The sequence below is a fragment of the Leuciscus leuciscus genome (assembly GCF_965113295.1).
Source record: "Leuciscus leuciscus genome assembly, chromosome: 1".
NCBI classification, from domain to species: domain Eukaryota; kingdom Metazoa; phylum Chordata; class Actinopteri; order Cypriniformes; family Leuciscidae; genus Leuciscus; species Leuciscus leuciscus.
The window spans coordinates 50,907,366-50,933,718 of record NC_138725.1 but is presented as its reverse complement, the minus strand read 5'-3'; the positions used below and the strand labels follow the sequence as shown (position 1 = coordinate 50,933,718).

The following is a 26,353-nucleotide window of genomic DNA, read 5'->3' as shown; positions in this document are numbered from 1 at the left end:
TAGCAAAACAATTGAGCGACAATTTTATTTCAGAAATTTTATTTTGTTGCAGAATGTTCTCACAATGCACAATTTGAGATACAGTGGAACTTTGACAGAAATCTCCTGTGATATGTTTATACACTTAATAGACAGATTAAATCAATTAGTAAAAAGTGTTAAAACATTTATTTAATTATATTTAAATGTCCACAAGGCCAAAAGTTGTACCATATCACTTTTGCACATGCAGCTAAGAAAAGTTAAAGAAAATTAATAAACTAAAAAAACTAAAAGCAAAAGAAGCCAGAAGCCATGAAACACACACACACACACACACACACACACACACACACACACACACACACACACACACACACACACACACACACACACACACACACACACACACACACACACACACACACACACACACACACACACACACACACACACCAAATGTTGCTCATTTAGGCTTCACTTTGACCAATGTCACTGTGCACCCATAGAGAAGAGAGAGGAGGAAGAGGGTGAGAAAGGCACAGGCCATATTCCAGGTCTCTTCAATGGTATCCTGCACAATATATTCGGGTTTGTTCTCATTCATATATATAGCCTCTTCAAATAATGCTGTAAAATGCAAACCGAGGAAACAATAAGATCACATTTGAAAATGTTGACATTTCTTACGTTTATTGACTCCGTTATTTCCTTGATAAACTTGGGTTTCAGTGCATGAAATATTGCATACCTGATTTTTTGGAGATGTTAAGCAACTGGGTACCAGTTACATGAGTGACCCTGCATGTGTACACTTCACCAGGTGCCCAATCTGAAGGCAAGAGCTGCAGGTGACTTCGGATACTAAATTTGCCATCAGGGCCTTTTGCGGGGTTGGTGTCATTGTGGGCAGACACTTCATTCATTCCAAGCAGCCAGGTGATGTTGATAGCAGGAGGGCTGAAACCATACGCCAGACACACCAGCTCACTAGCACCCTGCAGTAGCTTTGCAGATGGAGCAGAGTGGATCAAAGAGGCTAAATAAATAAATAAAAAACAGTGAGAGAAACAGATCAGATAATAGAGTATACAGAGAGGTATATGTATTGCAAATATATTCTGTTGTATTTGCCATCTTCGTATTTACTGTCTTCTAGATAGATGGAAAGATAGATAGATCAATCTGATGGCACCCACCATACAAGTTTTCCAAATTTGCGATAAATGGACTTTGGGATGACTCATGAGAAACAATGCAAGAGTACACGCCTTCTCTCAACTGTGATGCAGGCAATATAAGGGCACTATGCATTGAAAAACCTCCTGAAGTGTGAGCAACCGCAGGACTGTTAGTGAAGTGAGACTCATTGAATTGCTTCCCATTTAGTTGCCACTGCACAGAGATATCAGATGGGAAGAAACCGGTGATGAAGCAAAGAAGGCCAGTATTTTGTCCAGAGAGATCGCTGTCTGAGGGTCTGAGGATCCTCACAATGGGTTGTTTGGGGTCTGTGAACATTTGGCAACAATTAGTAAAGATAAAACTCTTTAACAGAAGACTGAGAACTGTGAGAGCTTACCTCTGTTTTTTGAGATGTTCTGCTGCTGTGAGACATTAGAGCACAAATGCTTTACCTCACAGGTAAAGACAGCATATGTATTCCATTGTTCATATGAAACCTCCAAAATACTTTTCTTGCTTTGAGTGCCATTGGCATGATCTATAGGTTTTTGGTCAAAGTCACTTCCATTCTTTTTCCATTGGATGGAGAAATAATTTACATTCTGACCAACAATCAAACAGGTCAAATTCAGAGGTGTGCCAGATCTCACATAATTTAAAGGACCTTTCAGGTAGACCGCTGACTGCTGACTGGAAGGTGAAATCACTGTTGGACGGTAAATTTATTTGTTAAGATATTACTGGTAAAGAAGAATCTACAACATTCTTTCATGTCACATATGGCGTGTTTACCTGCACAAATACTGGTGTTTTTAATAACAGTTTTCCTACTGTGTTCATCGACAATTTGACAGGTGTAAGTGACCCCTTGATCCCACTCTAGCTGTGGCACCAATATCTCACTGTCCACTTTCACAGAGCCATTTTCCATCATTGAGACCTCTAAAGCTGTGCCAGGTTTCTCCATAGATTTTGAAAACCACTTGATCTTCAGGTCAAATCCTTTTCCAGAACACAGCAGCCTTTGTGGCTCTGAACTAGATTGACCCACACTGGGAACAACAACAAGCTCTATGGTAGGATCATCTAAGGGGAACAAAAGTTATCAAATGTCCAGTGAAGAAAACATAATACATCCATATATTAAGTCAAGTCAAGTCAAGTTTATTTGTACAGCGCTTTTCACAATACAGATTGTATCAAAGCAGCTTCACAGTATTAAATTAAAATAATACAACAAAGTTTGTTTCAAGAGGAATTAATTGATTGATAAAATTAAATTAAATATCCCCAAAATATCCCCAACTGAGCAAGCCAAAGGCAACAGTGGCAAGGAACCGAAAAACTCCATCAAGTGACCTAATGGTGTCCTAAAACTCCATCAGGTGACCTAATGGAGAAAAAAAACCTTGGGAGAACCCAGGCTCAGTCGGGGGCCAGTTCTCCTCTGGCATTTATGAGCTAGAGGCCGGATTGTAGTTTGAACTGTAGGATTATAAGAATGCCTGGCTGAAGAGATGCGACTTTAATCTAGTTTTAAACTGGGAGAGCGAGTCTGAGCAACGAACAGTATCAGGAAGACTATTCCAGAGTTTTGGAGCCAAATGTGAAAATGCTCTCCCTCCTTTGGTGTTTCTTGATATCCTAGGTATGACCAAAAGCCTTGAATTTAGTGATCTTAAAGAGCGCGATGGATTATAGGGCGATAGAAGATCCGTTAAATAGACTGGAGCCGTTTAGGGCTTTATAAGTCAGTAGCAATACCTTGTAATTAATACGGAACTTTATAGGTAACCAATGTAGTGATGATAAAATCGGTGTTATATGATCATATTTTCTTGATCTCGTAAGAACTCTAGCGGCGGCATTTTGGACTAACTGTAGCTTGTTTATTGAGGATGCAGGACAACCAGCTAATAAAGCATTACAGTAATCCAGTCTCGAGGTCATGAATGCATGAACTAACTTTTCTGCATCAGAAACTGATAGCATATTACGTAGCTTAGCAATGTTTCTAAGGTGGAAAAAGGCTGTTTTTGTAACATATGAAATATGATTTTCAAAAGACAGGTTGCAATCGAGTATAACACCCAGGTCTTTTACTGTAGAGGATAAAGTAACAGGACATCCTATGATGTTAAAGTTGTATTGTGCAAGGATTTGTGGGCGTTTTTTTGAACTGATAAGTATTACCTCTGTCTTGTCTGGATTTAATAAAAGAAAATTACGCGTCATCCAATCTTAACACACTCTGTCAATTTGGAAAATTTTGCGTTTTCATCCTGCCGTGATGAAATATATATTTGAGTGTCATCAGCATAACAATGGAAACTAATTCCATGTTTCCTTATAATATTTCCAAGTGGCATCATATATATGGAAAATAACAGAGAGCCTAATACAGATCCCTGCGGCACTCCATAGTTTACTGGAGTTATGATCGATTTTTCTCCATTTAAATAGACAAAATGATAGCGGTCAGATAGGTATGATTTGAACCAGCTTAGTGCTTGTCCTTGAACACCAGTATAATTTTGTAGTCGATCTAAGAGTAATGTATGATCTATAGTATCGAACGCAGCACTAAGATCAAGTAAAACTAGTATTGAGATACAGCCTTGGTCAGAAGCTAAAAGTAAATAATTTGTGATTTTAACGAGCGCAGTTTCAGTGCTATGATGCGGTCTGAATCCAAACTGAAACTTTTCATAGATATCATTTTGTTGCAAGAAAGAGCCCAGTTGAGCGGACACCACTTTTTCTAATATTTTAGACATAAATGGAAGATTTGAAATGGGTCTATAATTTGCTAGATTATTATGATCTAATTGTGGTTTCTTAATGAGAGGTTTTATAACTGCCAGTTTAAATGTTCTTGGAACATGACCTAAAGATAAAGACGAGTTAATAATATTGAGGAGAGGCTCTTCCACTACAGGTAACACTTCTTTCAGTAGTTTAGTTGGTATAGGATCTAATAAACATGTTGTTGTTTTAGATGAAGTGATAAGTTTATTTAACTCTTTTTGTTCTATAGTTGTAAAGCACTGTAATTGTTCTTGCGGGGTGATAATTGAAGCTGAATTATAAGGCGCGATTGAAGATTGAACGTTTACAATTGTGGTTCTGATGCTTTCTATTTTCTCAGTGAAGAAGTTCATGAAATCATTACTACTGAACTGTAACGGGATATTTTGTTCGGGTGACGTCTGTTTATTTGTTAGTCTAGCCACGGTGTTAAATAAAAACCTTGGATTGTTTTGGTTGTTTTCTATTAGTTTGCGGAGGTGCTCAGTCCTGGCAGCTTTTAGGGCCTTTTTATAACGTGACACACTGTCTTTCCACGCGATTCTAAAGACCTCTAAATTAGTTTGTTTCCATTTACGCTCTAAAATACGGGTTTCTCTCTTTAAAACATGCGTAGTATTGTTATACCATGGTGCTTTATTGTTCTCTCTGACCTTTTTTACTTTAATAGGTGCAACCACATCCAATGTTCTAGAGAGAATGGTGCTCATAGTGCTAGTTAGTTCTGTTGTTTGGGTTCAGGCAGCAGCTGAGACAGATTAGATAAGCAATTTGAGAAATTATCTATGGTGGATGGGAGGATTGTTCTGCCTAGTTGATAACGCGACGCCGCATGACATATTACAGCAGTACGTAATATGAAAGTTACCATGTAGTGATCAGTGACTTCATCACTTTGTGGAATGATATCTATATCGGTTGGATCGGTTCCATGTGATATAATTAAATCGAGTGTATGATTAAGACGATGTGTTGGTCCGGTGACGTTTTGCTTGACCCCAAATGAATTTAATAAATCTGTAAACGCAGCTCCTAACGCATCATTTGGATTATCTACGTGTATGTTAAAATCTCCAACAATTAATGCTTTATCGACATTGACTAATAGGTCTGAGAGAAAATCTGCAAACTCTTTTAGGAAATCAGCGTAAGGCCCTGGCGGTCTATATACGGTAGCCAAGGCTAGAGATAATAGGGATGTTTTTCTAACATCTAAGAGCGTAACATTTAGTACAAGTACTTCAAATGAAATAAACGTATAACCCGTTTTCTGAGTAACATTTAGAATATCTCTATAAATGGTTGCAACACCTCCGCCACGACCAATCAGACGGGGCTCATGCTTATAACAGTATCCAGGAGGAGTAGACTCATTAATACCGAAATAATCATTTGGTTTAAGCCAGGTTTCAGTAAGGCAAAGTACATCGAAGCTATTATCTGTGACTATTTCATTTACAATAACTGCCTTAGGTGTGAGTGATCTAATGTTTAGAAGACCTAGCTTTAGAAATAGTTTTTGTTTACTAATAGCAACATTTTCTGTTTTAATAACAATTAGATTTTTCCTAGATCCTGCAGTAGATTTATTATTTGATCTCACTAAACGAGGAATAGACACGGTTTCTATGCAATGTTCTACACTAGTATTTATATCAGTTAAATTGGTACAGCAGAGACTATGATTTGGACTTTTGGTTACTAGTCAAAGGGTATTTAACATTTTGGAGATGTTATCTGACAGAAGATCCGCTCCGAATCTGCTTGGGTGTAAGCCATCAGCACGGAAAAGCCTAGGACGCTCCCAAAACAGATTCCAATTATTTACAAAGAGCAGTTTCTGCTCATTGCACCATGACATTAACCATTCATTTAGCGCAAATAATCTGCTGAACTTTTCATGCCCTAATCGGTACGTGGGAAGCGGTCCTGACACAATGATCGTTGTTTCAGGCAATGTGCTGCGTACCGTATCGATTCGATTCCTGAAGTCTTTCTTCAGAATCTCCGTCTGGCGCAGCCTGATGTCGTTCACTCCCGCGTGCAGGACCACAGTTCCGAAGCGCTCGTCACCGTTCAGGATCTCGGGAACGCGAGCAGCGATTTCAGAAACACGAGCACCAGGAAAGCAGTGACTGTGCACCTTACTTTTACCTAACGTAGCGTGTACGTGCCGAACGATGGAATCGCCGATGATCACAGCATCGCGTTCTGTTTCGCGTAGAGGGGAGAAGCGGTTTTGTGTGGATAACTCGAAAACCGGGAGGGTCGGAGAAAGTCTTGGTCTAAACCTGACTCGCGTCTTCCGCTGCGGAACCACCCAGGCATCGTGGTGGCATGTTGGAGCCGGAGTGAACGATACCATGGCTGATTGCGACCGATGCTGAGGAACGCACGGAGTAGACGCGGTCGGAGTCAGCGGGTTAGTAACGTTAAACACTGATTTGTGTGCATCGGTGCGTGATGTTTCAAGAGCCAAACACCGGTCTCTCAGCTCGGCCTGTCTCAATAAAAGGTCGTGGATCTGTTTCTCAACAGCTTCCAGCTCAGACTGCAGTGCGTACAGCTCAAATGTGTCCTCACCTGCACCAAAAGGTAGACTACTTACATCTGATATATTCGCCATTTTAACAGATGGACAGTGAGTTAGCAACGAAGCTACCAGTGATGCTATCAATATTAATACTAATTTATGACTGAAGTCTTGGATATAATCCGTTTATTTTATTTTATTATTTTTTTTTATTTTTTTTTAGTGGTAGGGGTGTAGAGTAGACGCACGATAGGCGAAAAAAAAAAAAGTGAGTGTGGAGAAGACGCGTTCAGCCGTGATCCACGGACGTACCTTTAAGAGTATCCAGCGTTGGATCACTAATAGGCTTGAGACGCTCTGCTCAACAGTCCGCGTTGTAGCTAGGGTTGGGCATCGAGAACCGGTTCCAACTGGGAACCGTTTAAAAAATAACGATGCCATTGGAATCGTTTAGAAAATTTGTTTTCGATTCCGATCATCGGTTCCAAACGCGCAAGTTTTGGTTTCCATAGTGGCCACTGGATTTCCGGAAGTGCTTGCCGCGCCCGCTTGTTCTGTTGCAGGCATGGAGCACGGTAAGCGGCGCTCAAAAGTGTGGCTTTATTTCACCTTAAAAAAGCCTGGGTCGGCAGAGTGCAACACATGTGACAAACTTATTTCTTGCACGGGCGGATGCACTACAAATATGACTAAACACCTAACGTTACGCCTGCATGGTGTACAAAATTTACAAGGAGTGTAGCATGTTCGACATATGTCCACTGTCTCTGAGCGCTGGTCCACTGTCTCGTCCTCCTCAGGCAACCCTGCGCGACCAACGTTAGTAACGTTGCCAGGATCGAGTGCAAAATAATTAATCTGTAATGTTTGTTATTTTGAATAGAAATCATCACTCATAAAGCGTCATTCACGTCTCCTCCGGTTTATTTGTGTTCACATACATGCAATAAACAGCATCCGCCAGGGCTCTTAATCCAATGGTGCGCATATTTGGAGAAATAATGATTTATCATCACATGTTTGTAAAATGATTCGCGTCAGTTTATGATATCAGCGCTCTCTCATTCGCTGTACAGCTGTCAATCATCTCACGTGGACCAACGTGATATGAGTTTTTTTTTTTTTATGAATAGAGAATGTTTATAGTATATGTGCTAAGCAAGGTAGCTATTAGCTGCATATAAAATGCTAAATATAACATATTTCAACATCTTTTTTTTTTTACTTAAAACCATTTTAAACTGCGACCGGAATATGATACAAATCAATGGTGTTTTAAAGTGAGCTTTTATACAATGAGTTAGGCTACGTTCACACTGCAGGCTGAAACGACCCAATTCCGATTTTTTTGCCACTATGCGACCTGTATCTGATCTTTTCATGACAGTCTGAACGACACAGATCCGATCTTTTCAAATGCGACCCAGGCCACTTGGGTATGTAGTCCCAAATCCGATACATATCCGATTTTTTCAAATGCGACTTCTGTCTGAACGGCCAGGTCGCATTTATCCGACCCGCACGTCATTGATACGCGAAAAACGTCATAATCCTGCGTTGAAGTAGTCGTCGGTTTGAAAACGGACTGCATATTCGTCGAGCTGAGGTAAATCTGCCGAACGGGTCGACCTCGACGAGCCATTATATATATACGTTATGTTAACTTATTTGTGCTGAATCTGATATTAGATAGGTCAGCGGCTGCTGTCTGGCTCTTGTGTAACGGTCGCTGCGCGCGCTCGTGTGTGTGTGTGAGAGAGAATCACAGTTAAAGTTTAGCTACTTGCCTACTTCCGCAAACAACAAGTGACGTCGTTGACCGTTGAGTACTCTTCTGCGCATGCGGGTCACTTCACGTTCACACAGGAGATCACAAAAGGTCGCATTTAATTGGAAATGTGAACGGCCTTGCAAAAAAATCGAATTTTAAAAAAAAATCGGAATTGAGCATTAAGCCCTGCAGTGTGAACGTAGCCTTAGTTATGGTCAGAGAGTCCAGACCAGGGTGCAAGTTCTGCATAAATCAGTTTTTTGGTCTGGTGCAGAGGCATTCCTAATTTTCTCCCACGTGGGCTGCAGCTCCCAAAACTAAAACTAAATCAAAATAAAATTTTCCTCTGTGAAATGAGCCTGTGACAGGTTTTGACTCCACCCCTCAAAGAATCGGAATCGAGAATCGAAAAGAACCGAAATCGAAATGAAGAATCGGAATCGGAATCAGAATCGTTCAAATCAAAACGATGCCCAACCCTAGTTGTAGCTATGAGGTTTTTTTAGGTTTTTTTTAGTGGTAGGGGTGTAGAGTTGACGCACGATAGGCGAAAAAATAAATAAAAAATTTGTTTGTAAGTGAGTGTGGAGAAGACGCGTTCAGCCGTGATCCACGGACGTAACCTTTAAGAGTATCCAGCGTTGGATCACTAATAGGCTTGAGACGCGTCTGCTCCACAGTCCGCGTTGTAACTATGAGGTTTGAGCAGTAGTGCTTCTCAGTGAGGAAACGCAGACAATGTTCGTTGTAAGCGAGTTTAAAGAGAAAAATCAAGAATTATAAATCAAATCGATAGAGCTCCAAAAACAACAACGCATTCAGACGCGACGCATGATAATAAAAGGACAAGACATTACTCACCGTGTTTGTTGAGTGATTCTTACTCACCTGAGCTTTTATGAACTCAAAGGCGCGAGCGCGCGAGAGAAAATAAATAAATAAAAATAGCTGAGCGCACGGGTGGCGCGTTAACAGGCTAGCGAATTACTAGCGTGTTGTGCTAGTAGTAACGGAAGCTTGCGATGTCAGGTTAATCTGAAATGTTGGGTAAGCTGTACTTAGTAGTAGTATAAACAACTAGAAATTGTAGTAAATGATGGTTCAAAACAAGGAAATACAAGGCTAAGACGGAGCTTACAGCACCGAAGCAAACACGCTCACAGCAGGCAGCGAGGCAGGAATATTAGTCAAATTCATTTCAATCCATGAATTAATGTCTCCAAATATAATTAATGATAACAGATTACAAGAAGGTTTCAATTGCTTACATTAGTTAACATGAACAAACAATAAAGAATAAGTATACCGCATTTGCTAATTTTAGTTTATGCTAATCTCAACATTTACTTATACATTTTTTAAGATCAAAAGTTGCATCTGTTAACATTATGCACTGTGAACTATCATGGACATGTTATTAACTAAAATAAACAAAGGTGAATACGTTTTGTAAAAACATAGTGAAGTGAAGTTAAGTTAAGGCCACCTCTAGGTGACTCATACTCGGAAATTGTCCTCTGTATTTAACCCATCCAAGTTAGTGCACACACATTAAGAGCAGTGAGTTGTGAACACTCACACACCCGGACCAGTGCTATATTGAAGTATTTTTTTAAATGTCAAATGTTAACAAACAAGACCTTTTTTGTGAAGAGTTGCCGATTAAATGTTTCCTACCAAAAAGGTTTCCAGCAGGTTCTGATGCCCAGCTTTTGAAGGGTCTGTGAACTCTGCAGGTAAAGATGTTTCCTTTCTTCTGGTGCTCTCTAGGGATTGTAGAATTTGTGGTCAGGGACCAAATGTTTTCAGAAGGGGTCCAGTCCACACAAGTGAAATCTGAGATATCAGTACTGTTGGCCTGGAAGCTGATGCAGACCTCACCAGAGGAGATATCTTTTACAACACACTCCAGCAAAGCAGTGCCTGACTGAGCTGATTTCCTCCTGATCATCACTACAGGATCCTTCTTCATATCATCTGAAGATCAAACATATATTTTAATACACAATATGTGGTTTTCAGAACCTAAATTGTCACACTTGATCAGTGCAAAATAAACAACTTACCAGCTTGAATTGTATCGCTCTCTTCTGGGAAACATGGATGTTTAGCAGTACAAACAATGGTCTTCAGTTTCAACCACTCATCTTCCGACAAAGTCAAGTTGCTCACAATTTTATTGAGAAGGTCTTTGGGAGCCCTAGTGCCTTTTACACTGGTACCGTCTGCCAACCATAACACTTCAGTGTTGTGTGGCGCTTCAACAATACAAGAAATTGTGACTTCTTTCTCCTTCAAAATGTCTCTGAGATGGGCTTTCTTTATTTGGACTGAAGGTTTGAACACAGACTTTGCTGTAAATGTGAAATTAATAAAGTTAGATTCATAGAATGATGATGCTTAGAGAGAGAGAGAGAGAGAGAGAGAGAGAGAGAGAGAAAGAAGAGAGAGAGAGAGAGAGAGAGAGAGAGAGAGAGAGAGAGAGAGAGACTTTTTGACTTTTAAAACACCTTTTTATTTGACATTATAACATTAAAACAAAAAAGGTGTTTAATATACCTTTACACCTTTCCCATTACTACCACGGGAAAAATAACTCTCCATCCTCCAAAGAAAACAAATTTGTGCTTAAGCACCACTTCATTCCAAAACTCAACATATCATCATTCATTTTATAATATTCATATTCTAATTTAATTCTAGATTTAACCAAAGCTTTAAACAAGGCTAATATATTAATATTTTTTCCTTCATTTTCAATTTTATATGCCTTCCAAATAGATAGTTTTGCTTGACCAATCAAAAAATTTGAGAGAGTACAGTTTTCTCTTTGAGAACGTGAATATTTACACCCAAAAATAAATATTGTTTTTGAAAAAACCCAACCAAGACTTGATAACATACCCTCTAAAAAACTAAAGAGAGCACACAGTCTTTGACATTCGCAAAAAGTATGAAAAACTGTTTCTAATACATTGCAAAAACTACAAACTGGTAATATTTCAGAATTACATTTAAACAGAAAGGTTTTTGTTGGCATTGCACAGTGCAAAATACGCCACTGCAGGTCTCCTGAGCGCTTCGGTAAAGGACTTTTATAAAACAACCGCCAAGAAGGTGACTGTTCTTGAGATACAGATAAGAAACTTCTCCATTTTGTATCTTTCTTCTCTATTAGTTGTTTAGAAAATGTAATTTTAACACATACAATATACAATTGTTTTTTATTTATTTCCAGAAATGATTCATGTTCTAGCTCCCGAAAGGAAAGGAGCGGTCTTCCTTCTTTAACATCTTGATAACTATGTGGAGTAATAAACACCTCAGGGAAGAGGCATTGCTTTAACCCAGTAGACAAAAACCTCTCAATAAACTGTTTAAGTAACACTGGAAAGGATTCTTTCAGCTTGTTTAAGATGTTTCCAACAATTCTCTCAGATTTTCCCCCAACTTGTCTACAAATTTCTTGTACTGAAATCCATTTTCTTTCTTCTAAATCAATTAAATCTTCTACTTTTGAAATACCTCCTGAAACAAAATTCTTAATTTCGGTATCTGACATATCTTTTTGGCAAAACCATGAATTATAAAAAAGTGGTTCGTCAAGACCAAAATGCTCTTCTCTGCCTGTTTTAAATTGATTCCAGACACTTAGAACATTCTTATGGAAACTAGTAAAAGATACATTTTTAAACATTTCGTTTGACATCAAAAATAACTGTCTGTCAAGTCCTCTTCCACCAGTGTTCCGTAAAATGGCTAAACTGAACATAATCCATGGCTGAGGGTTTCGATCATAAAGCAGTCTTTGAGCTATCTGTAATCTCATTGCTTTCACTTTTGAGACTAGATGGATAAGGCTTTGACCGCCCTCAAATACTGGCAAACACAAGACTCCTGAATTCAGCCAGTGATATCCTCCCCAAAAGAAATCCACAAAGTGTTTCTGGAGTAGTTGTAAAAGGTCTGTTGGAGGGTCTAAAACGGACAGACGATGCCACAACATCGAAGCAGCCAAATTATTAATAACTAATACCCTTCCTCTATAGGACAGCTGAGGTTGAATCCACTTCCATTTCTGAAGTTTCCCCAACACTTTTTCTGCTATTCCATCCCAGTTCTTTGTCATGTATTGATCAGTACCAAAGAAGACTCCAAGAATTTTAAAACCATCTGTTTTCCACTGACACATTTGAGAAAGATGAGGTGGACTTTCTTCCTGCCAATGGCCCAGAAGTAGTGCATTGGTTTTATTCCAGTTCACCTGTGCTGAAGACGCTTCCTGATACAGGTCAAGACTCATATTCAAGTGCCCAATATCTTCTTGAGATCGTATTATCACGGTGATGTCGTCCGCGTACGCTGTAAGGCTTACGGTAGTTACTTCTGAGATATCAGGATTAAGAACTGAAATGCCATGTAGATTTTTCCTCAAAAGTCTCAGCAAGGGTTCTATGGACAAGGTATATAAAAGTCCAGAAAGGCTGCAGCCTTGTCTGACACCTCTGCACACTGGAAAAGTTCTTGTTAAAACTCCATTAATCTTCAACATACTATATACATCAGTGTATAGTAGCTGAACTTGTGAAATGAATTTCTCTCCGAACCCGAAGGCAGTCAAAGTTTTAAAGAGGTAGTGATGGTCGACTCTGTCGAATGCCTTCTCCTGGTCAAGTGACAGAAGACCAACATCAAGCTTGTATATGTCAGTTAACTGTAATAGATCACGCACCAGAAACAAGTTATCAAAGATGGAGCGTTTCGGAACACAGTATGATTGATCTTCATGGACTATGGAAGCCAAGCATTCTTTCAGCCGATTCGTCAATGCCTTCGAGAGTATCTTGTAGTCTGTGTTTAAAATTGAGATGGGGCGCCAGTTTTTTAAGGACCTTAAGTCACCTTTTTTAGGTAATAAAGTTATTACGGCTCTTCTGCAACTAAGAGGTAAAACTTTCAATTTTTCACTTTCAGTAAAAACAGAATGTAAATCTGGTCCAATAAGTGACCAAAAAACTCTGTAAAATTCAGATGTTAAACCGTCCAACCCTGGGGATCGTCCAGCAGATTGTTGTTCACAAGCTGTACTTAATTCTTCAAATGACAGTGAAAGTTCTAGTTCTTTCTTGTTATCGTCGCTTAATTTAGGGACATCATTAAGAATACGTTCTACGGCTTTAGGATCACAAGACTGAGCACTGTAAAGATTTTCGTAGAATGACAAGGCTTGTAGGATAATCTCCTTTTTATCTGTTGTCTCTCTCCCATCGGGTAGTTTAAGATGATCAATTGATTTTCTCTCTCGAACTTTCCTTTCCAAGGCAAAAAAGAATTTTGAGGAAGTGTCCATGTTGTGAAGTTGAGCAATTTTTGCTCGAACTATTGCTCCTTGGTCTCTTTCTTCGTACAGATTTTTTAAAATAAATTTATTCTGTTCAAGCAGATCTTCACTTTCCCCATCTTCTCCACTTATAGAGCTACTTAGCTTTAAAATGTCATCTTCCAAACGTTTGATCTTCTTTTTAATTTCATTCGTATTATTTTGTGTATACTGTTGGCAGAAAGACTTCATCTGGATTTTTCCAATGTCCCACCATTGGCTTAAAGATTTAAACTGTGACATTCTCTCTCTCCAAGCTCTCCAGAAAAGAGTAAAAGAGTGCACGAAAGAGTGATCTTTTAACAATCTATTATTAAAGTGCCAGTAAGATTTGTTATGAGTATTCAATGTTGTGACCGTGACAGATATGTAGTGATGATCAGATAGGGGTGTGGGACTAATACTGCTATTAAGAAAATACTGTCTCTTAGTTTTTTGAACATAAATCCTATCTAACCTGGCTCCAGATATAATTTTTGAACTCATCTTTAACCATGTATATTGTTTTTCTTTAGGAAACAATTCTCTCCACACATCAACAAGTGCATGATATTTTAAAACATTTCTAAGTGCTTCTGATGATTTTGGGTGAGGTTCATCGTGATTCCTATCAACTGTATGATTAACAGTGCAATTAAAATCTCCGGCTACAACAATTACTCTTTCTTGGGGAATTCCTTTAATCACTTCTTGTAATTTTCTAAAGCATTCAATTCTGTCAGAACCAACATTAGGGGCGTAAACATTAATAAAAGAAAAAGATAAACCTTGCAAAATAATATCTACTTGTTGCATTCTACCAGGTATAATATCTATCATACTGAAATCCTGTCCTTGGAGTTTAGCAGATATTAGAATAGCAACACCAGCACTGACATTTGACCCATGATTGAGAAAAACTTGCCCTTTCCACTCACTAAGCCATTCTGGCTGGTTATATTTATCAGTGTGAGTTTCCTGTAAAAAAATTACACCTGTCTTCTTTAAAGTTAAAAAATGAAAAAGAGCAAATCTTTTCCTTACACTACGGCATCCATTAACATTTAAAGAACCAATGCTCAAGGATCGCATAATTATTAACAGGGAAAAAATAATGCAGCTGAGTACCATTATTGCAAGCTTCATCCTAACCTGTTACACCTTTTTATTGCTACGTTGGATCGTATTTTTCACTTTAGTCATTATTTTTTTGAGGCGATATCGTTTTTGTCTATTGAATTCTTCAAGAGTTGCATTTGTCATTACATATCTGGAGGAGGCAAGAAAGCCTTTCAAATCTGGAAAAAACATTTCCATCTGGGGATTCCTGGTACCTTTAGTTTTATCAAGGAAGACACTAATTTGTTTTACAGAATATAGTCTGGAGTTTGTATCACTCGTTTCTAAAGACCCTGCTTGTGAACCGGTTTCTTCCATGTCAAAAAAACTCCCTTCACTTTCACTTCCATCATCCAAATCATCATCTGACAGGATATTATCTGTACTTACATTTGACCACTGACTACTTTTCCCTTCTTCAGATTCATTTTCATTTGTCACAACACTTTGTTTTTCTGTGTCTTTTTGCGGTAAACTCGTATTTTCCTTACTTTTAGACTGAGAACATGCGTTTTCTGACTGACTTAGCCTACATCAGAAATCTCAGCTGAGTCAGCTCTCTGTTCTGATTGTTTGCCATCGTTTGTATTTTCCTCTCGGTTTTGAGGCTTTGAGTTTATCTCTTCACGCACATTAGAGCTGCTCTCTCCTGCACTGTTATGAGATCTGGGGCACGTCTGCCGAACATGACCATGGTCACCGCAAACATAACAGCGCATTTGTTCCGTGCTGATAAAGATTGTGTAATCTTTACCCTCGATTGAAATGTTTGAACCACTAACCTTCTGACTGACGGCTAGCAGAACGTCTTCAATGTTCATGTTCTCCTGCGGCATGCACTTGAATCCGTGTTTGAGAGTCAGACGCGAGAAAGCGTCGTTTGACTCCATTATTACTCGCAACCCTGCGCTATGCGCAGTCTGCGGGTAAATACTATAACAATCCTTTCGTTCAATTTATGAATGACTATAAACAATGAAAGTTGAAAAAGGAAAAACAGAAAAGTTTTCGCACGCGTGCTCAAGCACCTGCAATCTTCCCGCTACCCACAATCCCTTGAGAGAGAGAGAGAGAGAGAGAGAGAGAGAGAGAGAGAGAGAGAGAGAGAGAGAGAGAGAGAGAGAGAGAGAGAGAGAGAGAGAGAGAGAGAGAGAGAGAGAGAGAGAGAGAGGGGTCACATAAGGCGTGTTTACCTGCACAAATACTGGTGTTTTTAATAACAGTTTTCCCACTGTGTTCATCGACAATTTGACAGGTGTAAGTGACCCCTTGATCCCACTCTTGCTGTGGCACCAATATCTCACTGTCCACTTTCACACAGCCATTTTCCATCATTGAGACCTCTAAAGCTGTGTAGGGTTTCTCCGTAGAATTTAAAAACCACGTGATATTCAGGTCAAATCCTTTTCCAGAACACAGCAGCCTTTGTGGCTCTGAACTAGATTGACCCACACTGGGAACAACAACAAGCTCTATGGTAGGATCATCTAAGAGGAACAAAAGTTATCAAATGTCCAGTGAAGAAAACACAATACATCCATATATTAATCAAATTCATTTCAATCCATAATTAATGATAACAAATTACAAGAAGGTTTCAATTGCTTACATTAGTTAACATGAACTAACAATAAAGAATAAGTATACAGCATTTGCTAATATTAGTTTATGCTAATCTCAGCATTTACTTATCATTTTTGTAAGATCAAAAGTTGTATCTGTTAACATTATGCACTGTGAACTATCATGGACATGTTATTAACTAAAATAAACAAAGGTGAATACGTTTTGTAAAAACATATTGAAGTGAAGTTAAAGCCAACTCTAGGGGACTCATACTCAGAAATTGTCCTCTGCATTTAACCCATCCAAGTTAGTGCACACACATTAGGAGCAGTGAGTTGTGAACACACACACACACACACACACACACACACACCCGGACCAGTGCTATATTGATGCATTTTTTTTTATGTCAAATGCTAACAAATGAGACCGATCCTACCAAAAAGGTTTCCAGCAGGTTCTGATGCCCAGCTTTTGAAGGGTCTGTGAACTTTGCAGGTAAAGTTGTTTCCTTTCTTCTGGTGCTCAATAGGGATTGTAGAATTTGTGGTCAGGGACCAAATGTTTTCAGAAGGGGTCCAGTCCACACAAGTGAAATCTGAGATATTAGCACTGTTGGCCTGGAAGTTGATGCAGACCTCACCAGAGGGGAGATCTTTTACAACACACTCCAGCAAAGCAGTGCCTGACTGAGCTGATTTCCTCCTGATCATCACTACAGGATCCTTCTTCATATCATCTGAAGATCAAACATATATTTTAATACACAATATGTGGTTTTCAGAACCTAAATTGTTACACTTGATCAGTGCAAAATAAACAACTTACCAATTTGAATTGTTTTGTTCTCTGTGAAACATGGATGTTTAGCAGTACAAACAATGGTCTTCAGGTTCAACCACTCGTCTCTCGACAAAGTCAAGTTGCTCACAATTTTATTGGAAGCCCTGGTGGAAGCCCTGGTGCCTTTTTCATTGGTGCCGTTTGCCAACCAAAACACTTCAGTGTTATGTGGCGCTTCAACAGTACAAGAAATTGTGACTTTGTTCTCCTTCAAAATGTCTCTGAGATGGGCTCTCTTTACTTTGACTGAAGGTTTGCACACAGACTTTGCTGTAAATGTGAAATTAATAAAGTTAGATTCATAGAATGATGATGCTTATATACTAATTATACTGTCATATATGATTCATCTTCATTTTGTTTTTCAACTTACCCATGCAAATGTCATATTCTAGCTTGAACTCTTTAGAGTTATGGCTGGCTTTACAAGTGTACTTTGTGTCTTTATATTGAGCATCGATAGATATTTGACTTATGTAAGTAAAGGTGTTCTCCGCCTTTTTATCAGTGGTCTGCAACATTTTATTTTCAGAAGCCCTGACAGACTGATTCCCACTAAGCCATTGTACAGTAAGTTTGTCTGGGTAATAATCCTTCAACTGGCACTGCAACACGATGCTATCACCTTCCTCTCTACTCAGCAGAGCAATAGTGGGAGGAGTGACACGGTTTACTATTGAAACAAAGAAAGAATCAATTAACTTGCAATGTGGTTTAAACAGAACGTATAAGAGGTACAAAGTTTATGAAAATCTTAATCAATCATACGAATACTAGTCTTTTTCAATAAATTCAAATAGACAAAATAATGATACGCCCTGTTCATGCTTCAGTGGGTGGTTATTTACATCATGAGAGTTTTAAAAGTTGCAGATACTGGAATAGAAAAAAAAAGATGGACAGAAAAGGAAATGAAAAAACATGCTTCAGAAAACATAGCGAATAGCAGATGGAAGCGTTAAGTAACAGTCAAGCTGAAATAGCAACCAAAAGCAGAACTGAAACCTATCTGCATCTTTGAGACAGGGTTTAGCACATCTGCACAGGAAAGACACCTTTCCATTTACATAAAATTACTCTCCTGTTATGCAATTTATGTTTTAATATACTTTGCAGCATGAAATTTCACACTTACAAATATTCACACAAAGATGCCGTGCTTCAGTCACCCAATGAACAAAGTCTTGCAGATTTGGAGAAAATTAAGGATTGGATTTAAGAAATGTATGTGCAGTTTATTATATTCAAAAATTAGGAAAATAATTCAAAACCTAGTGGCAGTGTATATAAACATTTTTAGAGCAACATTAGTTTATCATGCAAATCAGTATTTTTCCTTGAGATGTCAAAAAAAAAAAAAAAAAAATACAAGAGAAGTCAAATCGTTTCTTTCTTTTATTAAAGTAAAATCTAAAAACAAACAAACTGCACAATCACATATTTACAAAAAAAGAAAAAAAAGAATAACGTTCATAGTCTTAAAGCTGTTCTTCTGAAAGGCCTTGCATCACGTCCTTAAAGGGATCTTTCATTTCACCTGAAAGTATAATTTGATACCAATTACAGCAATGAAAACAATTTCTGTTTAACATGCCAATCATTTAAATGTCAATAAAAAATCTTTCTCCAAATGATAACCAACTCAAATGCTCCTATAACATCTTGTCTCATGTTTATCATCAATTGAAAATTTGCTAAAAAAAAGTCTAAAAGTGTATACCTTAACAAAAGTAGCTCCTATGCTGTAGAACAAGGTGATGAGGAAAAGGAAAACAAAGGTTACAGCAGTGTTTGAATTGCCGCTGTCATCTGTATCAATGGGTTCAAACAGGGGATGCTCTATCCACACGACCCACGCTGCGGAAACCAACAAGAACACGTTCACATTAAGACACTGTCCAACACAAGCTGAGTATAAGAGTCTGGCTGTGATGATTTTAAACAATTTGCCTGTCCATCCTTATTAAAAAATAATAGACAGATGGACTAAAGGCAGGATTTTGAAGATTTTAATCAATTCACCTGTCCATCCTTATTTACAATTAGACAGGTGGACTAAAGGCAGGAATATGCAGTAAAATTAAACCAATTAGAATCTTGTGAGGGACAAAGAACCTTTAATGAATCATATCGTTTCTGAAATTTGATGATTTATATTTATTTATCTTAACCTGCTTACTACATAATTAAATCAAATATTTAAAGAAAGGTGACCATGAATGTATCAATCAAAACGGCAAAAAAGTTGTGAATGTGTCTTGGCATGCTGTAGATGAACCGATGAGACTAAGAATTATCATTCTCTATGCCCTGAACTATAAAAAAAATGGAGAGCATTATGTGTCTGAGTGATCATAACATCAAACCGTTCAAATGACGTACAATATACACACACCGACCAGTAAGCATTTACTCTCATTATTTAGAGTTTTATGTGCCTGCTAATGGTACGTTGTCTTCTGAATAATTTTTTTTTTAAATCGTAAGTATATATATTTTAAAGTAGCCTACTCTTAAAATGCCTCACTTCGATGTATTATTTATTTTAACTGTTTAATGTTTTCATTTTTTAAATTTCAATTTATTTGGAGTGATGTTATGTTATGATGTCTTTGTGACCTTATATGCTCACATATACACAGGGACAGACACATGTAAAACTGGCATGAAAACATAAATTAAGTGCACAGGAAATATGCTTAGTTTCTTTTTTTATTAGTCTTTTACTAAATGTGATATGCATGAAAATCTCTCAAAAAGCAAGAAGCCACAAACATTAAAAACGAACACACTTACAATTATGGACATGTAACTCAAAAACAAAAAGAAACACAAGATGAACAAGATAAACACTCAACAAGCATCACAGGAAGACATCACATGCATAACGATCTATTCCTTGCAGCATGCAGGGGTATTCATGCTTAGATTAATTACACCTGGCTTATCAGTTTTATCAGCAATAGATCTTGTCAGTACGCGCATTTTTTCATCAATGGTGTCATGGTACACTGCACAACTGTAGACTGTACCACTCTTCCATTCGGAAGAATCCACTGTGATCTGACTGTAGACCGAGAAGTATTTATCATTCTGCATTGGCTGGCTAGTTATGTGCTTGTACCCAATCGCAGATTCATCATCAACAAGCCAAGACACAAACACCTCCTTGGGGTAGAAATCCTTCACATAACATGTCAGGGTCATCGTTTCACCCTCTTTGTACTCAGGGGGTGCTAACATGTAAACAGAGGGTCTCTTGCTTTCTTTACCTAGTAAGACAAGATCACAATTAAGACCAGAATACTGAGTCCCTCATTTTCTTCTTGTTATTATTTTTTGATAAACTTCATTGTCAATTGTAATGAAGACTGTATATAGGCCTATGAAGAGACCTTATGGAAGCAAGAACTGTGTAATATTTTACAAAAAGAGTAAAACATACCATTTTCTCTGGAGAACGTCTTCTCCTTGGGCTGTGATAGGTCTGAGTGTTCAACTGTGCACGTAAATATTGTGCCATTGCTCCATTCTTCATAGCCTATAGGGGCTTTAAGTTCCACTTTTAATCTGTTCTTGACATCTTCCTCTGATGCCTCAGCGATGATGAAATCATTTGCTTTAATCTCAATTTTTTTGAATCCTGGATTTTCTCCAGAAGCGTTGCACTTCAGCTCTCCTCGTCTATTTTTCAGCATGTCTTCAAGGGAGGGGGGGACTATATCAACAGCAATATCGCTGCAGTCTGGCATAGAAACTATGTACAAAAATCAGACATGCAACAGGTTAGAGAGAGGTAAACATATTATGAATAAAGAAACATTCACAGTCCTCAAGAGAAAACATACCTGTATATTGGGCCTCTCTGACTTCCTTTCCCGTCTTGTGCTCGAACTCGCACTTAACTTTGACGTCTGTGTTCATCCATGTGTCGGCACTGATTTGAAAAATGCTTGTGGCACTATACAAGGTTACTGAGGCAATCTTCTTACTTGTGTCATAGGTGTCTATCGCATTTGTCACCTCCTTATCATCATGAAACCACTTAAACGAGTATTTTTTAGGCGAAAACTGCCGGGCTAAACATGAGAAGGTTGCTGTCCCATTCTTTAACTCCTTTATTGTAGGTACTGTTAAGACGACAGTTGCAGGCTGATCTGGCGGTGGAGCTGGCAACATACAGGAGAAAGCAGAGAGGACATGAAAAGCAAGAAAATAGTGCAACATGCTTTATTAGGCAAAGCACATAGATGCTCTTGAGTTTGAACATCAATGTTAAATGTTGTAGCCTATATTTATATTTAACTTTTTATTTTTTTTTATTTTTTTTATCTTTTGTTTATAAAACAAGAAGAAATCTCATATGCCATTGTATTCCCTGGCATGAGGTCAGAGAAAAAGTATTTCTAAAGGACTAAGCATATTATGTACTTTTCTGTTCTAATGTTTTTTAGATCTATAGCCTTGCTGTTCTCAGCTAGTGTAAAACATTTGCTGTCATTAGACTTTGATAAAGGACAATTGCTTGACATGCACAAAAATATAAAAGCAGGTTCATTGGTATTAAAAAAGTTCAATCAATGATTTGACAAAACTATGAGTGTGCTAAAATGTCTATTCAAACATGAGCCTCCACGAAGAAACAATATCCCCACAGCAATATACAAAACACTGAACCCAACAGCAATAACAAAGAGACACTTGAAGTAGCTAAAATGTAACATGTAAAATGTTAGACATTTCAGAAATGTGACTTACCTGGTGGAGCTACTTTAGTTGTTAAAGTGCCTTTCGAATTTGAAGCTTCACATGTGTAAGGGTTTTGAGGATTCCAGTCGCTTTTCTTCACACGCATATGGCTGATTTTGGTATAGTCTCCGTCACTCCCGAACGCTGGATACTGCACGAAAGTATTCAGGTCTTTAGTTGTATCCTTCCACTTGAAAGTGAGTGAGTCCGCAGGTGAGAAACCTCTGGTCAAGCAGCCGACGGTGAGGAACCCATCAGAATCAGCAGAACACTGAGACAGGGCGAAGATTGACTTCGGCGCAGATGGTTGAGCTGTAGAGACATTACATCTTTCTCAGACAATAAACTACAACATAACGTAACATAGGCCTACATATGCAACACTATTAGGCCATGTCAAAAGAACGAATGAACCAGACCGAATGAACCAATGAATGAATGAATTAATTAATTAATTAATAAAAAAAAAAAAAAAAATTGATTGAGATTACACCGCTATCTACGCTTTACATCATGTTGATAAACTGCTTAGACTACCTTGCAAGTAAGTCATATTTTCTTCTTCTTCTTTAAGACTGGTCATAACTTTTTTTTTAAAGTAAGTTATTACTTTAACAAGTAAATTGGTCTAGATTGAATAAAAAAAGTAAGACTGATTAGGCTACCCCTTGGTTAACTGTTGGTCAGTCTTAGTCGGTCGCGTAAAACATAACATTTCGGAATTTCGGAAAATTAGCGGAAACATTTTGTTTTCTTACACTCTTAAAAATAAAGGTTCCAAAGGGAGTTTTCCCAGCGACAGCCTTGAATAACTATTTTGGGTTCCACAAAGAACCTTAGTGAACAGTTCTTAAAAGAAACATTTTGTCTTAGTGTGAAGAACATTTTAGTAGCTAATCTAAAGACCCTTTTGTGCAATGGAAAGGATCCATGGACGTTAAAGGTTATTCGTGGAACCATCAATGTAATTTAAGAACCTTTATATTTAACAGTGTAGATGCTGTATGTCATATAGCATATATTTATTATCAGACATAGGCCCATAGGCTAATAAATAAAGGATTATCTAAACGAATAATACTTTATTAGGCTACTGGATAATGAATCCATAATGACTTTTCATTTTGTTTCAAATTAAACAGTTCTTGTAACTTATGAAGTGTAAATAAAAAAATAAAAATAAATGTAATAAAAATTCCAACCATTAGAAAATTTTAAATAAAAGCATTGTATAGCAGTTTGTAACTTTGAACTATGAAATCATATAAAAAAAAATAAAAAATAAACGAAAAATGTATCATTACGAAATAAATAGCCCCCAAAATACTGCAAACAAACACCTCTCGCACTTCTAAAAGTTCCGTTTTTTTTATTGTACTATTTTATTTTCATTGTGCTAGAAATAATTTCTTGAATAGCGGTTGTTAAACAAACAACATTCTTTTAAATCTCCAATTGTCCTCTTCATGCATTGACAGATAAAGGCTTCCTTTATAAAACAGTAAGCTACGCCAGTTTATTATTATTATTATTATTATTATATTATTATTTAATAATATCGGGATGCAATCAACAACTTAAAATATAACACATTATATTAGTGGATATCAGTGCATAAAGTTAAAACGAGACGTTACAGTTTAGTTAGGATTTTTAGTCTTATATTTATGCTCCGGCTGTTTTCAGCGTCTATTGAGCAGTTTAAGGAAACACATGAGAGAATAATGTACAACGAAAGGAGTCGTTTAAGAATAACTACTGTTGTATTTTTGTTCGTTTTCAACATGAACAATATTATAAAATGATGTAGTCTTTTAAATCTATGAAATGGACAACAGCTAAATTAAGACAGTTTGCAATAGAAAACTCTGTTAAAGATATAATAAAAATAAATAAATAATAAAACACACGCGAAATTTAGTATTTTTTACGATACAAATGTCCTTGCAATTAATCATAAAATCTTACTGTTTGTTACTGTGACTTTGGTGCCGCTTCCCCAGTAGTCGAAAGCCCAGTTACACAGTATCTTTTTAATGTTACAGTGGAGTATAAAAATACAACTCTCAGAGTCTCTGTTGAACGACCTGTAGCCAATTCCTTGTTTTATTTGAATGCACAAATACAATTATTTCGAATTTAATTATTCATAATCTGAATATTTGAGTTTCTAAATTACTTTAGACTATATGTCCTGACTTTAATTGTCTAATCGCATAACAAGAAAACCTCGACATTGAAATGTTGCTTTAATGTAAAAAAAAAAAAAAAAAAATCCCGACAAAATAACTGCGCACACATTTATCGTAGGCTACATAAATTTGATTTTGATTTGGTAGGTGAATATTTTTCTTACCTGACGAGACAGTGACCATTGTTCCTTTCCCCCAGTAGTCAAAAGCATTGTCACACTGACATTTTACCAGGGGATATTGTACAAAAATAGCAGCTATATCATGTTTACCTCTTAACAAGTAGCTTTCATTTATTATTATATAACCCACAGATTGAACTATTTAGACTTTTATTTAGCCTTAGCCTAAACGGACTAGAAACGGACATTTACATTTAGCAAAATATTTAAAACGTGCCAAAATTATTGAGAGGATTCTTTCTTACCAGATGTCACTGTGACAGACGTGCCTTTCCCCCAGTAGTCAAAGGCAGCATCACAGTGATACTTTTAATTTCTTCAGCGCACAAAAACACAAACGATCTTTTCCATATTAGCCAACCTTAAAACCTGATTTCTTTCGTAATTTATTGTCAAATTATCCATAATATTTTTTTTCTCTGACAAAAAAGTGTTGTTAATAAGTTATAATAATAATCGGCTCTAGAAATATGTTTCATAGCTATGCATAACGATTCATATTTTGCTGTTTGGTTCGTAAGCTATTTCATTCATTTGACTTCTTACCTGATGTTACAGTCACCGCTGTTCCCTTTCCCCAGTAGTCAAAGGCACCGTCACAGCGGGAAGGTTCACGATAAGAGCCATACCATAACCACAATAATACATTTTCATAGGCAATATTTTGTCTAGGCCGACGTTCTCAAAACGATTTAGTTTGATACGTTCGTTCGCACTTTCTTTAATCGGAGAGTTTTAGCTACGCGTTATTTATTTACCGTTACCGACGCATCTTTCCACTGTTAACCAAGGTAAAAATTGTAAATACCTCTGCATGTTAGTTTTGTGACAAGAAAGACTATCTGATCTTCCAAAATAAGTTAAAACAAACAAACAAACAAAAAAAGTAAATAACAGAAAATAACGGCAATAACTTACCTGAGGAAACGGTGACTTTGGTCCCTTTCCCCCAGTAGTCGAAGTAATAGACACAGTGACTGATGCCTTTGAGTTACTGACCAAAAAACCCACACGAAGCAGCGATGTTCATGTGATCAAAATAACTTTGATCAGAATAAATGGATCCAGTGAAAACTTATCTCGCCTTTCCATTGTTCACAGCTGATCTATAGGTCAGAAATATTTGCAGCATTTATGTTGCATTAGCTTTTATACTATTCAAAACACGATGACCCTGAAATTAGAAAGCAATTTTTAGTAGCCTAGGCTAATAATCGGAACCAAGCTCTTCCTGCTTCTGCCCTCAGTAGATGTGTGCCTGTACTTACTAATTAAATAGAATAAAACATATTTTGAACGAAAAATCAGAATACAGTTGTGGTCAGAATTAATGGCACCCCTGGTAAATATGATAAAAAAAATGGCTGTAAAATATAAATCTGCATTGTTTATCCTTTTGATCTTTCATTAAAAAAATTCACAAAAATCTAACCTTTCATTGAAGTAAAAGAATTGAAAGTGGGGGATAAATCACATTATAAAATTAATGCTTTTCTCCAAAAGACGCTGGCCATAATTATTTGCTCCCTGTTATTAAATACTTTTTGCAACCTCCTTTTCCCAAGATAACAGATCTGAGTTTTCTTCTATAATGCCTGATGAATTTGGAGAATAACTGACAAGAGATCAGAGACCATTCCTCCATACAGAATCTCTCCAGATCCTTCAGATTCACAAGTTCATGTTGGTGCTTCTTCTGTTCAGTTCAACCCACTCATTTTCTATAGGGTTCAGTTTAGGGGACTGGGACGGTCATGACAGAAGCTTCATGTTGTGCTCAGTTACACATTTTTGTGTTGATTTTGATGTTTGTTTTGGACCGTTGTCCTGATGGAAGATCCAACCACGGCCCATTATAAGATTTCTAGCAGAGGCTGTCAGGTTTATATTTTTTATGATGAATGATTAAGGGAATTTGGCCTTTGTGTTTCCTCATATTTAAACTCATGTGAAACAATAAGTCATAGCTAGACAATTTCATGCTCCTAGTCACCCTGGTGTGCTAAAAAAAGGTACATATTAATGGGAATATACTTCAGAGATATTGTACTCGTAAAAAATTCTAGG

The 26,353-nt window shown here is 37.4% G+C and overlaps 1 protein-coding gene and 1 long non-coding RNA gene across 11 annotated transcripts; both read right to left on the bottom strand.

The window, feature by feature from the left end:
- Positions 1 to 22: 22 nt before the first annotated feature.
- On the bottom strand, positions 23 to 25,361 carry LOC309475625 (uncharacterized protein). Of its 10 annotated transcripts, none has more exons than XM_082138488.1 (14): positions 25,205 to 25,361; positions 21,922 to 22,224; positions 17,537 to 17,836; positions 17,149 to 17,433; positions 16,760 to 17,059; positions 15,948 to 16,241; positions 10,343 to 10,630; positions 9,954 to 10,253; positions 1,957 to 2,250; positions 1,562 to 1,870; positions 1,179 to 1,490; positions 731 to 1,018; positions 436 to 609; positions 23 to 343 (listed from the first exon to the last, which is right to left on the bottom strand). In XM_082138488.1, the coding sequence occupies exons 2-13, from the start codon at positions 22,016 to 22,018 to the stop codon at positions 446 to 448; spliced, it is 3,231 nt and encodes a 1,076-aa protein (XP_081994614.1). In that variant the 5' UTR covers positions 22,019 to 22,224; positions 25,205 to 25,361; the 3' UTR covers positions 23 to 343; positions 436 to 445. The 10 variants fall into 10 exon arrangements, with proteins under 10 accessions (XP_081994614.1, XP_081994616.1, XP_081994615.1 ...); XM_082138490.1 differs by lacking the exon at positions 25,205 to 25,361 and adding an exon at positions 24,833 to 25,185; XM_082138489.1 differs by lacking the exon at positions 25,205 to 25,361 and adding an exon at positions 24,532 to 24,707.
- Positions 22,519 to 23,874, bottom strand: LOC309476317. The gene is made up of 2 exons (XR_014198009.1): positions 23,200 to 23,874; positions 22,519 to 23,164 (listed from the first exon to the last, which is right to left on the bottom strand). It is a non-coding gene; the product is annotated as an uncharacterized lncRNA (long non-coding RNA).
- Positions 25,362 to 26,353: the final 992 nt, after the last annotated feature.